This window comes from Hyperolius riggenbachi, chromosome 2 (genome assembly GCF_040937935.1).
Source record: "Hyperolius riggenbachi isolate aHypRig1 chromosome 2, aHypRig1.pri, whole genome shotgun sequence".
NCBI classification, from domain to species: domain Eukaryota; kingdom Metazoa; phylum Chordata; class Amphibia; order Anura; family Hyperoliidae; genus Hyperolius; species Hyperolius riggenbachi.
The window spans coordinates 261,249,065-261,263,914 of NC_090647.1; the positions used below are offsets into that span (position 1 = coordinate 261,249,065).

Here is a 14,850-nt window from a genome sequence, read left to right on the forward strand (position 1 = left end):
ATTTGAGGGACACATACCTGTTAGATAAACCAGTGGTAAGCACGTCCTAGCTTTTTTGAAAAGTGTTGCTAGGAACAAAACAAAAAATCTCAGTTTCAACATTTACTATATTGTCTTCCACTATTTTTGGGGTGAAATATAGAGTATATATGATTTTATTTATATTTACAACACCACATCCCAAGTTCTTTTGAAATGGGGTTATATTTGAGGACTAAATCCAAGACTCATCTACTGTATAGCTGGCCAAGCTTTTTGGATGCAATAAGCAGTGGAAAAATGAAATGCGTACTCTGTATACTCTATTAAAAGAAATGTTATCAAAGAAGATGATAAAAGTTGCATAGGCGCTTACAAATTCTTTGAACATATTCTAGTTTATATTCTGAGGAATATACATACTAAATGTAGCTATAGCACACTATAAAGAGTGCTTACAATCCTTCAGGGGAGATCATACAAATCGCCAATTGAAAAAGCAGTACTTGAAGATCAAAGAGACACAAATTCTGGTTTGTCTCCTGAACTAATTTCACTATTTATATTAAAGTCATAATTTGAAGATATTTGTCAAAAGAAATCTGTGCTGAGAGGAACGTGGGGGCTGCCATGTTGATTTCCTTTTTTAAAAAAAGCAAATTGCCTCGCTTTCAAGTTGGTGTTTTGGCTTCAGTAGCACAATCAGGATGCAGCCAGTGCAGTCAGACTGGAGTCTGAACACCTGATCCTCCTGCATACTCACACTCAATCTGAATCACTGAATTATAAATTATTAATAGCAGAGTAGTAGATTTTCAAAATAAAAAATACTTATGACTCTTGACATATTTCTGTTAGGCATACTAGAGGACACCTCTATGTCAGACAAGCAGGTTCTTAACCACTACTGGACAACTGTTAGTATTAAAATGCCCGGTTTGCCCTAGTTAACGGCCAATGGATGATTTATTATGTCGCTCACGATACTGCTGCCATGCATGCGCGCTCCAGGTGAGCATACTGGCCAAGACTGACAGTGACACATCTTTGATTTGTGAACAGAAACATGTGTTCCCTGAGCCAATCAAAGTGCCTGTAAGGGAAAGATCATGGCTTCAACAAGAAGCCAATGATCTTTCCTGTAACAAGACAAGACAAATAAAATTTATAGCACACTTTTCTCCTAGCCGACTCAAAGCGCCAGAAATGCAGGCCCTAGGATGTGCTCTATAAGCAATAGCAGTGTTAGAGAGTCTTGCCCAAGATCTGCTACTGTATAGGTGCTAGCTTACTGAAAAGGAAGAACTGGTATTGGAACGCAGGCAAGCCAGAGCCCTTAACCAGTACACTATCTAGCCATTGTCTGTGTGCTTGGAACCGAATAGTGTGTGTGAAGACATCTAGGGCTTGATTCACAAAGCGGTGCTAACTGTTAGCACGCTTGTGAAAAGCCCCTTATCACTCCTAAAGTCAGTTTGGGCGTGATAAGTAAAGATCGCGCGCAATGTCCCAAGCGAAAATCTGATCGCGCACAGTCCCGCATGCAAAACTTTGCGCGCGCACAGCGTGGTGTGCACGAAGCGTCGCATCGCGGTGCGCTGAAAATGTTAAATTCACACCCCATGCAACCTTATAGGTGCATCGGGTGCACCGTATTCGGCGCACTGCGATGCGACGTTTCGCACGCACCACGCTGTGCGCGCGCAAAGGTTTGCATGCGGGACTTTGTGAGCGATCAGAGTTGCAAAACGGTGCTAACCCAGTTAACACCCTAGTTATCACACCCAAAGTATTTTAGGCGTGCTAACTGGGTTAGCACCGCTTTGTGAATCAAGCCCCTAGTGGTGAAAAAAATACACATTTTATACTATACAGATTAAATAAAATAAATTAAAATAAAATAAATTAAACACTTCTTACCTACACCCTGCCCCCATAAAATGCTTGTAAAAAAAAAAAAAAAAAACATGACAGCATTAAAAAAACATACATAGTTACATTAGGGACTCAGCTTTTTTACTATGTATTTAATGAGGGTATATTATATTATATATATTATATTATATATATTACAAAAAATATTGTTGCCATACTTTGTACTAGGGACAACATTTAAACATTGTAATAACCAGGACAAATGGGCATATAATATGTGTGGGTTTTATTTACAGTAGCATTGTTTATTTTAAAACTTTATGGGATGGAATTGGAGAAATAGTGTATTTTTTTTTCCATTGTTTTCCCTTTAAAATGAATAGAAAGTAAAGTAATTCCTGAAAGTAAATATCATCCCCCAAAAAGCTTAACTTGTGGCAAAAAAGAAGGTATGGATCATACTGGTGTAAAAAGTAGAGGTATAGTTATAGGTGAATAAAAGGAAGGAGCACTGACGTGTGAATATTGCTCTGGTCCAGAAGGGTAAAAACCCCTTGGGCCTGGTAATCACACATCTCAAGTTCAGAGGCGTATCTAGAGGGGTGCAGGCATATCTTGTGCCTGCCCTTCTGCTGCGCTGCTATGCCTGCCCTTGTGCTGCGCCGCCATGCCTGTCCCTGTGCATTCCCGTCACTTAGACCTCAGATCAGATGAATTCTGTTATCTGGGGAACATGGCTACTACATTTATGTATGTAGGGCACACTTGGGTTAGAGCTAGAAAAGAGGAAAGAGAGGGAATAAGAAGAGATATTTCCCAAAAACGTAATTTTAGCAATATCCCGAGCCCAAAAAACACAGGCAACAGTAACACATGTACGTGATAAAGGATGCTATTTTTAGAGGGGAAGGGGGCTCTGACCGGGGAGGGGCTGCAATTTCAATGTTTGCCATAGGCACTATATTGCCCAGATACGCCCCTGCTCAAGTTTCAAGCTTCAGTAAGATGGCAGTTGAAACAGCCTAAATGGAGTTGGTGGTCATGTGACGGGGATGTCAGGTGACCAATGAAACTCAAAAAAGAGATGCTAGGTCTACATCAAATAAACAAATGAATAGTCCAAATTATTCTCTTCACAAAATGCAACCATCAATCCATTACTTTAAAAATATGCACTATAAAAACAGCAGCTCTCAGCATAAAGTGGCAGGTAAACGGTCACACAGCCGGCTGTGATGGGCACAGCACATAACATGCCCACTACCACACTGTCATGTGACAAGCCAGTATGGTATTGCTGAACCACATACAAGCAAAATAAATCGTATAACTAAAAAAAAACACGTAAAAAATGTGTACATAAAGGTGTTTGGTTGGTTGTTAAGCCTAAAGAAATAACCTTTTTATAAAGATTTTTTTTTTCTTAGCATAAATGTAATTTTTGGATTTAAAATGTAAACTATGCAACCACAAGAATGACAGAGACAAACCCCCACAAATACCCCTTAATATACAAAGCCATTATTATGATTCAGATATTTACGGATGAATGGTAGCATTGGAAAATCGCAATGTTTGTCCATAACATGATATTCCTTTAAACTTGAAAAGCTTCCAAACTTGACATGGAAAATCATAACAAACATGACTCACTGACAGAGCTTAATAAACAAAAGACAAGTGATAAGAAAGAAAACGGTTTGGGACTTTGTCAGTGTTTTGTTCCTTTTCCCTCCCTATTCAGGAGATATGTTCTTTCACCTTGTCCTTGTAACACTCAGGGCTTTGCTGTCAGCCAAACATCCTGTGTTGCTTTTCTGAAACACATTTTTCATACAGTATATTCCAGTGGAGATTTTGTTGGGGGCCGGTACCAATGTTGCTTACTCCCTAGTGGATTTTTGAAGCAAACAGATAAATAGACAGTGAGATTCTGGATTGAAAAACAGGTGTTCCTTTTCTAGGAAGGAACAGAGAAAGAATGATCTTTAACAAAGATTATAAAACTGTTTTCTCCAAACCCAGCAACACACTAAGATAGAGATCTGTGCATCTGAAAGGATACATGAACTCAAATGACAGCTTCCTCCAGCCCCTCAAAAAGCCTCCATGTCCCTCACTGCAAGTCTGCTGTCAGACACTCTTTTTCTCCATAGCAGCCGGCATCTACACATGTGAGTGCGTGCATGTGCTGCTCGAGGTCAAGTTCCCATATCCGGGAGCGTTCTGTGCAGGCAAAGTGCCACCGCAGTGCTACTGCGCCTGTGCAGAACACTCCTGGCCACACTCATGTTCAGAAGCCGCTGGCGGGGCCACTTCGGAAAGGACCCCAGAAGAGTGGCTGACAGCGGAGCTGTGGCGAGGGACACAGAGGTTTCTAGGGGATGTGGGAAACACCAGGTAAGTAAACCTGCTGTCATTTGTGTGGGCTCATGTATCCTTCAAACATCCTAATACAAGCAAACCTGCTTAGTGTATAAAGTTGGATGTACTGAGATGCGTGCAAAGATTTGTTTATTGGAGAAATTAAGCAACCCTCCCTCAGCAAGTATACAGCCCAATATATAGAAATGCTAACTCAGCAAGTTAAGACGCTACGATATCCCTACAACCCCCAAAAAAAAACCTAACTACGCTCTTGACAATGGGGAGGTGCACATTTTTGAGCAGAGAAGAAAACTGGTTCACAAGAGTCAGCGAAAAATGCCATCTGTGTCAAACCGGGAAAACTATCTTTAAATAGGAAACGTGGACTTACAACCATCTGCCATGATGTGCCGAAAACCTGCCAATCTTGTCTTACTATGTTACAGTTGCCAGTATAATGTAATTGGGATTCGTTCCTTTTGGATAGGAAAGGAAAAAACCTTTTAATCCTTTTCTGGAGTCATCCACTTGACCCACTAAAAGACTATGTTACAGTTGCCATTCAGGTCTCTTCCACTAGAGGCTAATGATGAAGGAGAAAACACTGGGCTAAACCGTGATAACTCATATTACGGTGGTTTTCAAGTGCAGGTTGAGCGTTTGCGCGCGCAAGCGTGAATTTTCGTGCAAAAACGGTATCGTTTTCGCACAAAAATGTGCATTTGCGCGCTAAAACACGCAATTGCGCAGTCGCGCGCAAACACGAAAATGCGCATGAAAACGGCCGTGGTATGAGTTATCACAGTTTAGTGAATCATGCCACTGTGAGAAAAGTTAATGTTTAAGATTGGTTAGTGTGTCCATACATGATAAAATCTATGTACGTACAATCAACTTTACAAAAATGCTATCGCTTTGCACTGGAAATCACGGTAATTTGCTGCTATTACTCTTCAGATTGAAACGAGGTGGAGAGAACTTAGACTATTCTTAAAAGAAAGAAAATGGTTATTTGCAACCTAGCTAACAAATGAACAATTTATAGAGATAAGACAAAGCAGCTGTGTGTCTCTTCTTGAGGACAGAGAGTTCTAGCATGGATCAGAGTAATCAGGTAGCAAGGGCAAAAACTGGAACAATTTAATTGTTTGTTTTATTATAAAACTATACACACGAAATATACAGTGGGATGCGAAAGTTTGGGCAACCTTGTTATTAGTCATGATTTTCCTGTGTAAATCGTTGGATGTTAAGATAAAAAATGTCAGTTAAATATATCATATAGGAGACACACACAGTGGTATTTGAGAAGTGAAATGAAGTTTATTGGATTTAAAGAAAGTGTGCAATAATTGTTTAAACAAAATTAGGCAAGTGCATACATTTGGGCACCACAAAAATAAATGAAATCAATATTTAGTAGATCCTCCTTTTGCAGAAATTACAGCCTCTAAACACTTCCTGTAGATTCCAATGAGAGTCTGGATTCTAGTTGAAGGTATTTTGGACCATTCCTCTTTACAAAACATCTCTAGTTCATTCAGGTTTGATGGCTTCTGAGCATGGACAGCTGTCTTTCTTCACACCACAGATTTTCAATTATATTCAGGTCTGGGGACTGGGATCATGAGATGGCCATTCCAGAACGTTGTACTTGTTCCTCTGCATGAATGCCTTAGTGGATTTTGAGCAGTGTTTAGGATCATTGTCTTGTTGAAGATCCAGCCCTGGCACAGCTTCAGCTTTGTCACTGACTCCTGGACATTAGTCTCCAGAATCTGCTGATACTGAGTGGAATCCATGCGTCCCTCAACTTTGACAAGATTTCCAGTCCCTGCACTGACCACACACAGGGCCGGTTCTAATAACAATGGGGCCCCCGGGCAAGATTAACCACGGGGCCTGCCAATAGACACCCCCCAATCAAAAATCAGCAGTAGGGTCCCTTTGTTGCAGCCACATTTCCACCCAAGGACCCTGAGGCAGGGGCTGACATCATCTGGCTAGGCTGAAGACTCTGCAGGTGCACCGGGGAACAACATTTAAGTTGGGGGGAGACACCTTGGGGGCCCCTACAGGCTCTGGGGCCCTAGGGCAATTGCCCCCTTTGCCTCTATGGTAGCGCCGGCCCTGACCACACAGCCCCACAGCATGATGGAACCACCACCATATTTTACTCTAAGTAGCAGGTGTTTTTCTTGGAGTGCTGTATTCTTTTTCTTGGTTTGCCACTTCAAACCTTAACTTGAACTGAGCCTGTGGTCTTCCATTTCCACAATACGTTTTTAACCGTGGAAACAGAGAGCTGAAATCTCTGAGACAGCTTTCTGTATCCTTCTTCTAAACCATGATGGTGTACAATCTTTGTCTTCAGGTCATTTGAGAGTTGTGTTGAGACCCCCCTGTTGCTACTCTTCAGAAAAAATTAAAAGAGGATGGAAACTTACAATTGACCCCCTTAAATATTCTTTCTCAAAATTGGAATCACCTGTCTATGTAGGTCAGGGGTCACTGCACTTACCAAGCCAATATGAGTTCCAGTAATTAGTTCTAAAGGTTTTGGAATCAATAAAATGACAACAGTGCCCAAATGTATGCACCTGCCAAATTTTATTTAAACATTTATTGCACACTTTCTGTAAATCCAATAAACTTAATTTAACTTCTCAAATATCAGTGTGTGTCTCCTATATGATATATTTAACTGACATTTTTTATCGTAACAACCAACAATTTATACAGGAAAATCATGACGATTAACAAGGTTGGCCAAACGTTCGCACCCCACTGTACATTGAAGTTGGCAAATAAATATATCTTACAGATTGGGCCCATAGAAAATACAGAGAAGAGAGGAAGATGAGGAATTTCTGAAAGTTCAAAATACTGTGTTAGGAGTCCGATAGGTGATAAAGTCTTTGTGCTGTAAAGTCCAAGTAATTTGCAGTTTGCCAGTGTCCTGCTGGCGTGTCGGAGATGGAATTTTGACAACAGATAATAGACGAAGGACACAGAAATCTGGTTGTACCAGACTCTTAAAGACCTCATCCTGATGGGAGGGGCCGACCTTAGAGCTGATGCACTCCTTGCAAGAGGGGCATACTCCAGCCCCCATTCAGACAAGGAAAAATCTGCCATGATGCCTGTAAGTCACATCAAGAAATGGATTGCATATTTGCATTCAGTAAGGCGTTACGAATTTCGCACATATCAGACATGAGTATCAAACTGTAAAGTGTTACGGGGAACCTTTCTTACTCAGCAGCTATGAATGTGATTTGCGTGAAAATCGGTTACTGTGTGTGTGTCAGATTGACTTTAATAACTTCTGTAAAAATTGCTCTGCTAGCATATTTCTAGTGGCTAGATATGCATGACGTATGAATACGTATTAACTTTGGGAGTTGCAGGGAGTTTATCTGTCCGATGTAAAGCAGCAGTGTGAATAGAAGCAGAGGTAAAATCAGCATGTCTCCTTTGAACCCTAGCCAGCAGATTGCAGAAACGACCAATCGCCCCTCTAAAAATCGCTGGTCATCTGAAAAATTATCAGAAATATTGTGAGGTGGTTATAGGCCTTTAGACTGCATGAGGTTATGATGCATTTTATATGAAATATATAGAAGGTGTCACAGCCATGACCATACAATGTTGTTGTATCATATTTGTGTAGAGGGTTTGCAGAGAGTACACACAGCATCACCAGTGTTCATCCAGATACTTAAACAATGAAAATACACATGGGGCTTGATTCACTAAACCGTGATAAGTCTTACCACGGCCGTTTTCTCGCGATTTTCGTGTTTGAGCTTGTTTTTTGCGTTTGTGCGCTATCGCGAATTTGCTCACGCAATTGCAAATTATTGCACGCAATCATAAATTTTCACGCAAAAACGATATCGCTTTCGATATCGCACAAACGCGAAAATTGCACGAAAACGGCCGTGATAGGACTTATCACGGTTTAGTGAATCAAGCCCATAGTGTCACTAAGTTACCAAGACTGTTGACTATAATAATTGGAAAAGCTGCTACCTAGTGCCTGAGAAGAAACTCACCTTGAATAATGTGCTACCAGGCTCTCTTCCAGCCAGAGTATTACTGTCAACCATTTCAGCTATTCTTGAGTCTTCCACTTGCATGAAATCATTAACTAAGTCAGTAACTTCCACCAGCCAGTTTGGACCGAGCATTGTTATTACTTGGTCAGTGCCTTCAGAGGATGTAGTGTGAAACTGGGTAAATACTTGCAGAGTGGCATGTTGATACTGCAGAGTACAACCTCGATTTAACCTTCTGTCTTCTTCATCATCATCATCATCGCTGTCACGTACTGACCTGCCAGAGAAAAGCAATATACTGCATTATAATTTTTTTCTTTGTTTTTTTTTTGTTTTTACAAAAGTAGAGACCGAGGTTAAATTGGAACACTTAAGAGCACCATGCTCCTTTATCAAGCAGTACATTCCCTTACAACACACAACATCAGAAGCAAATGCTCTGCCTCCATTAACCTGAACTCTGAAATCAGTTTTTATCTATTGAAATGTTCCATGGTATTGAAATGTACAGTACCAGTCTGTAATGAAGCAATGTGGAGAGGCTTCAGTTCCATGTAGTGTCCAAATCTTGGAGGAGACTGTTGAAGGGCAAATGAGCAGTGGAGTGCGTCCAACCACTTTAATTAGGGAGGAGACTAGTTAGTAACATCTGAGACATCTTGACCTTTAGATCAGAAATGTACCAACCCAAGAAGAGAGAGGACAAGAGAATAATTTTAGTGTATCCATATAGCACAGGAAGCACTATTGACTATTTTGTATTGATATCTCTTGGGATCTGGACTGGTTACTGCACCCTTTTACTGTTAGCCTGCTTAGCACATCTTTGTCATACAAAATCCATGCTTCAATATTTCAGGATAGATTAAAAAATAATCTATTAATAATAGGTTTGGCTGACCACACAGAAACCAATAATTTCCTGTTTCTTTAAGTGGGGATGCACTATACGAAATCAGAACTGCCCTGTTCATTGAGTTTAGTAGAAATAATGGGGTTGATTCATTAAGCTGCGTGATCCCAGCACTTCTGTCACTTGATAGGCAGCCTATTGGGCCATTCAAAGGATCACATCTTATAAAGCCACTGGACCCAACGGGGCTCAGGGGGTGGGATGAGTAGAGCGGCCGTTATGTGAATGGAGCATGTGTAAGTTACCAGCGCATGTTACACTGCACTACTGTGCATGGCGTGCACACAACTCACGCTCCTCACATTAAGCTGTGCTGCTTTAGCTTTAGCTTAATGAAAATGTGCCAAAGTGTTCAATTAAGGCCTCAGCACTCAGCTATTGAATAGGCAAGAGCCAGTTATCAGTTACAGGATATAAATTGGGCATTGGCACTGGGCTTCATCATAGCCAGATGTCAGCACCCAATTCATTCCCTGTACCCCCCCAACCAGTGCTCACCTATAAGTAAAACACTCCTGGTATTAGAACAACTTTATTAAAATCCTGTATCACTATTTATGACAATTTTCCAGTATTGTTTCCTTCTTCTGTACTTCTTTGATTACGGAATCTGGTCCATCATTCCTTTCCTGTCGCTTGTCCACACAACTGAGCACTGACATGGAGCCCCAGCACTGTCATATCTGAATTTACTGCTCAGGCTATTAACCCAGCAGTAAAGAAAGAACTATAGAATTCTCATCCTTAACAGGACAGTGTGGAAGGAGTTTTGTAAGGCTACATTCACAGTGAAATGTGGTGGTGTGCGGCCTGTGAAAACAGGGTCTCGTCGGAGGGGAAAAGCCACATTTTGCATTATGTATGTGGTTTGATGCATAAGGTGAAGCATACGGTACATACAAAATTTGCTTCCCTGCAACTGTTAACAGACAGATTATACAGTACTGCACTGCATGTATTGCATTTTTTGCTGGTGGATTCCACCACACAGCACTGCTAACCCAACGATGTGAACGTACCATTTCAATATATAGTAATTGTATCGTGTTAGCAATTCAATTTTAAATTATATTGTCTGACACAATTCAAGGCAACGCCACACTGTGAATATTGCCTAACCCACTCTGCAAGACACTCCCTTCCTCGTGTTAACAGCCATATTTATTTTATTTATTTATTTATTCAAGTATTTATATAGCACCAACATATTACGCATCGCTGTACAGAGTTTATTGTCTTGTCACTAACTGTCCCTCAGAGGGGCTCACAATCTAGTCCCTGCGTCTAGTCCCTAGCCATATGGGTTAATAAGACTAGGGATATTTTTTTATCAACAATAAAATAAATAACAAAAAATAGATACTAATATTTCACTTAAAGTTGCAGAGATGTTTTGTGAACTTTGACAAAAATAAAATTCAAATCAACATTCCCAACTTACAGCTGCTATTCACTGCAGCCGTCACCTGGAGCATAGCAGCGGTCTCTTGTCCCACAGAGAAATTGCTGTTGTGCCATTGTGAATTTGGCAGGTGTACATGAGTGTTGTTTTACCTGACTATGAATGAATGTGCCAGTGCCAAGCTATGACATTATAAAATCAGGACCAATGACTTGCATATGCAGGAGAAATCCCAGAATGTGTTTTACAAGGAAAAGATTTAAAAAAAGCCTATATTGCAAAGAAAACAGAAGATGGAGATAAACATAAAACAGGCACGATAGTAAGAGTGAGTTGCTATATATTTACTTATACTGTTTTATGCATTTCCATTTTGTGTGCAAAGTTGGCAATTCACATCTGCTAACCAAAATGGGACCATTTGTTGATACTGGATTTTAGTCTTATTTACAAATTATGTGTAGTGCATTAGTGTTGCTGGACCAATTAAACAAAAACACATTAAACTGATTTGATTTCCCTTGAAACAAATTAACCAAATGCCATGTAGAATTTAATTTTGATACAATTCCTGTTGGAATGCAGCTGCATTTATAGGGGAAATTGATTTCTGCGTTCTCTGTTTTTCCATTTTTCTCAAGACTGTAGAAGAATTATTGTACAAAATATGTCTATTCTTCATTGCATATTAAGGTAAAATTGGGATGTAGTTAAAAAGTTCATTTGTCCATCTGTCCAAATTGTGGCCTATCCACCCAACCATCCACATTCCCACCTATCTATTCTATGGCCCGGTGCACACCAAAAACCGCTAGCAGATCCGCAAAATGCTAGCAGATTTTGAAACGCTTTTTTTTAATTTTTCTATGGCGTTTTGCTAGCGTTTTGCGGATTGCTGCAGCGGATTTCAGTATAGTAGATTTCATATATTGTTACAGTAAAGCTGTTACTGAACAGCTTCTGTAACAAAAACGCCTGCAAAACCGCTCTGAAGTGCCGTTTTTCAGAGCGGTTTGCGTTTTTCCTATACTTAACATTGAGGCAGAAACGCACCCGCAATCCAAAAAATGCCTCACCCCGGCATTTTTCGTTTCTGCAAAACGCCTCCTGCTCTGGTGTGAACCACCCCATTGAGATACATTGACCAAGCGGATCCGCAGCCGCAAGCGGCTGCAGAAACGCTGAAAAAGCCGCTCGGTGTGCACCAGCCCTCAATGTTTTTTTTATCTGTCTAGAAAATGTAATATGAAATATGTCAGCTGCAAAACGCAAGAGCCATATCATCTTGGAGGGCAGAGATGGATTGTTATTTATTTTCCTTCTATAGCACTGTTTGATTTTTTAGTAATTTCAATCTTATCATAAATAATAAAACCTTTCAATTTTGATAAAATCTTTGGAGAACATCAAGGACAATAGGGCATGCTATCTGGTGCTGGGATGAAAAACAAGCACCAGACCAACCTGCATCCGGTGTACATTATCACTTACTGTAAGTCAACTTTGGTCTCTACTTATCTATGGGGCATAAATAAGGCATTAAAGATCCAGGTACATTATAGATATTTATCTTTCATTAAAACCTTAATCCAAGCAAGAGCAAGCAGCCATTTTTGTGTGCAGCTCCCATCTTGTAGGTCTTATGTGTGTCATACAACTTTCCATCATTATATTCTTACCACATAGAGCCACATTAATCCATGCCATGCACTGATGAAAAACAACCTGTCTGAATCAGTCTGTATGCATTTTGGATTATTGTGGCTCTGTATAATACTAACACATCATTGCAATTCTGCAGTTCTGTAGGTGTGTCTAGCTTTCTGGGACAACAAAGGGACACTTGCATATTGAGCAGTGATTCATTGTGGGAGACATCATGGGCTTGATTCACAAAGCGGTGCAAACTGTTTAGCACGGGTGTGCTAAACAGTTAGCATGTGAAGTGCTTTTCGCGGACTTTTGCGCGCGGAAAGTGGCACGATTCGCGCGATCGCAGCAAATTGCGCGCGCAAAAGTCCACGATCGCGTGAATTCACGATTGCGTCCAACCGAAGCCTCCCACCTGAATGCTAATCTATGTAATTCCTGCTAGGTATGGTACAGCAGGCAAAGGGTGTATGACAGTGCACCTGATTGGTAGAGTTGGGCCGAACGGTTCGCCGGCGAACGTGGTTCGCGCGAACTTAGGTGGTTCGCGTGCGGGTGTCGCACGCGAACGTTTTGCGGCAAAAGTTCGCATAAAATCGGTTCGCCCCATAATGCACCTGAGGGTCAACTTTGACCCTCTACATCACAGTCAGCAGGCCCAGTGTAGCCAATTAGGCTACACTAGCCCCTGGAGCCCCACCCCCCCTTATATAAGGCAGGCAGCGGCGGCCGTTATGGCCACTCGTGTGCCTGCATTAGTGAGAGTAGGGCGAGCTGCTGCAGTCTCTCATAGGGAAAGATTAGTTAGGCTTAACTTCTTCCTGGCTGCATACCTGTTCTGTTCAGTGAGCCCTCAGCCCACTGCATACCTGTTCAGTGATCCTGCCACTGCATACCTGTTCAGTGATCCTGCCACTGCATACCTGTTCAGTGATCCTGCCACTGCATACCTGTTCATTGATCCTGCCACTGCATACCTGTTCATTGATCCTGCCACTGCATACCTGTTCAGTGATCCTGCCACTGCATACCTGTTCAGTGATCCTGCCACTGCATACCTGTTCAGTGATCCTGCCACTGCATACCTGTTCATTGATCCTGCCACTGCATACCTGTTCAGTGATCCTGCCACTGCATACCTGTTCAGTGATCCTGCCACTGCATACCTGTTCATTGATCCTGCCACTGCATACCTGTTCAGTGATCCTGCCACTGCATACCTGTTCAGTGATCCTGCCACTGCATACCTGTTCAGTGATCCTGCCACTGCATACCTGTTCAGTGATCCTGCCACTGCATACCTGTTCAGTGATCCTGCCACTGCGTACCTGTTCAGTGATCCTGCCACTGCATACCTGTTCATTGATCCTGCCACTGCATACCTGTTCAGTGAACCCGCCACTGCATACCTGTTCTGTTCAGTGAACAGTTTGGTGTGTCAGTGTAAAGCAGTACCTTAATTACACTACCTGATTGATGTATACACATGCAAGATGTTTTAAAGCACTTTAGGCCTGTCATTTAGCATTCAATGTGATTTCTGCCCTTAAAACGCTGCTTTGCGTCAAATCCAGATTTTTCCCAAGGACTTTTGGCATCTATCCCACTCCGCCATGCCCCCCTCCAGGTGTTAGACCCCTTGAAACATCTTTTCCATCACTTTTGTGGCCAGCATAATTTTTTTTTTTTTCAAAGTTCGCATCCCCATTGAAGTCTATTGCGGTTCGCGAACTTTAACGCGAACCGAACCTTCCGCGAAAGTTCGCGAACCCGGTTCGCGAACCTAAAATCGGAGGTTCGGCCCAACTCTACTGATTGGCTGACTAGCGTCTGCTGGCCAGGTAGAGGCAGGATATTGCTCTGACTGGAAGTTAGCAATTGTGTTTGTTGCAGTTGGCATTCAGTTTAGAGGTGGTGGGGTGAGTTCCCGGGAGGTGAGAGGTCCAGGGCTTGCCCGCACTTTCCTCTAGGTGTCGCATGGTGGTTTGGGGGCCCCAGTGAGTGAGAGAGACCTGGGGCCCCTGGGCTGTCATGTGGACCAGTGTTTGTGATTTTAAATTTATTTTTTGCAGCTTCTAGGATGCGGTTAACAGGTGAGTGGTTAGGGAGGGGACCGTGTCGGAGATGTACCTACACGGGGCGTCCCTGTAAACGACGCAATTCACGATTGCGTCCAACAGAAGCCTCCCACCTGAATGCTAATCTATGTAATTCCTGCTAGGTATGGTACAGCAGGCAAAGGGTGTATGACAGTGCACCTGATTGGCTGACTAGCGTCTGCTGGCCAGATAGAGGCAGGATATTGCTCTGACTGGAAGTTAGCAATTGTGTTTGTTGCAATCTATATTCTTATAAGAAATTCTTTGAAATGCATAGGGTCTGGAGATAAACCATCTACATAAAATTCCCACCCCACACCAAGGATGGTATTTGTTTTCCTCAAACGTCAAATTTCTACCAGAGGCCTTGGAGTTTGGCAGTTCTATGTACCATCTTAGCTATTTCTTGCACTGGAATCTTCAGCTCCAAGAACTGCTGCCTGTGGTTTTTTTACTGTGATGTTAGAAAACGCTTCACAGTGTTCTGACACCATGTTACAGATA

General features: G+C 41.8%; 1 protein-coding gene across 1 annotated transcript in view; it reads right to left on the minus strand.

Moving 5' to 3' along the window:
- TMEM132E (transmembrane protein 132E) overlaps positions 1–14,850 on the minus strand; it is a 649,576-nt gene that overhangs the window by 14,982 nt on the left and 619,744 nt on the right. The window contains exon 7 of the mRNA XM_068268597.1: positions 8,280–8,559. Within this exon, the coding sequence (XP_068124698.1) occupies positions 8,280–8,559 (280 nt within the window). The remainder of the gene's footprint in view (positions 1–8,279; positions 8,560–14,850) is intronic.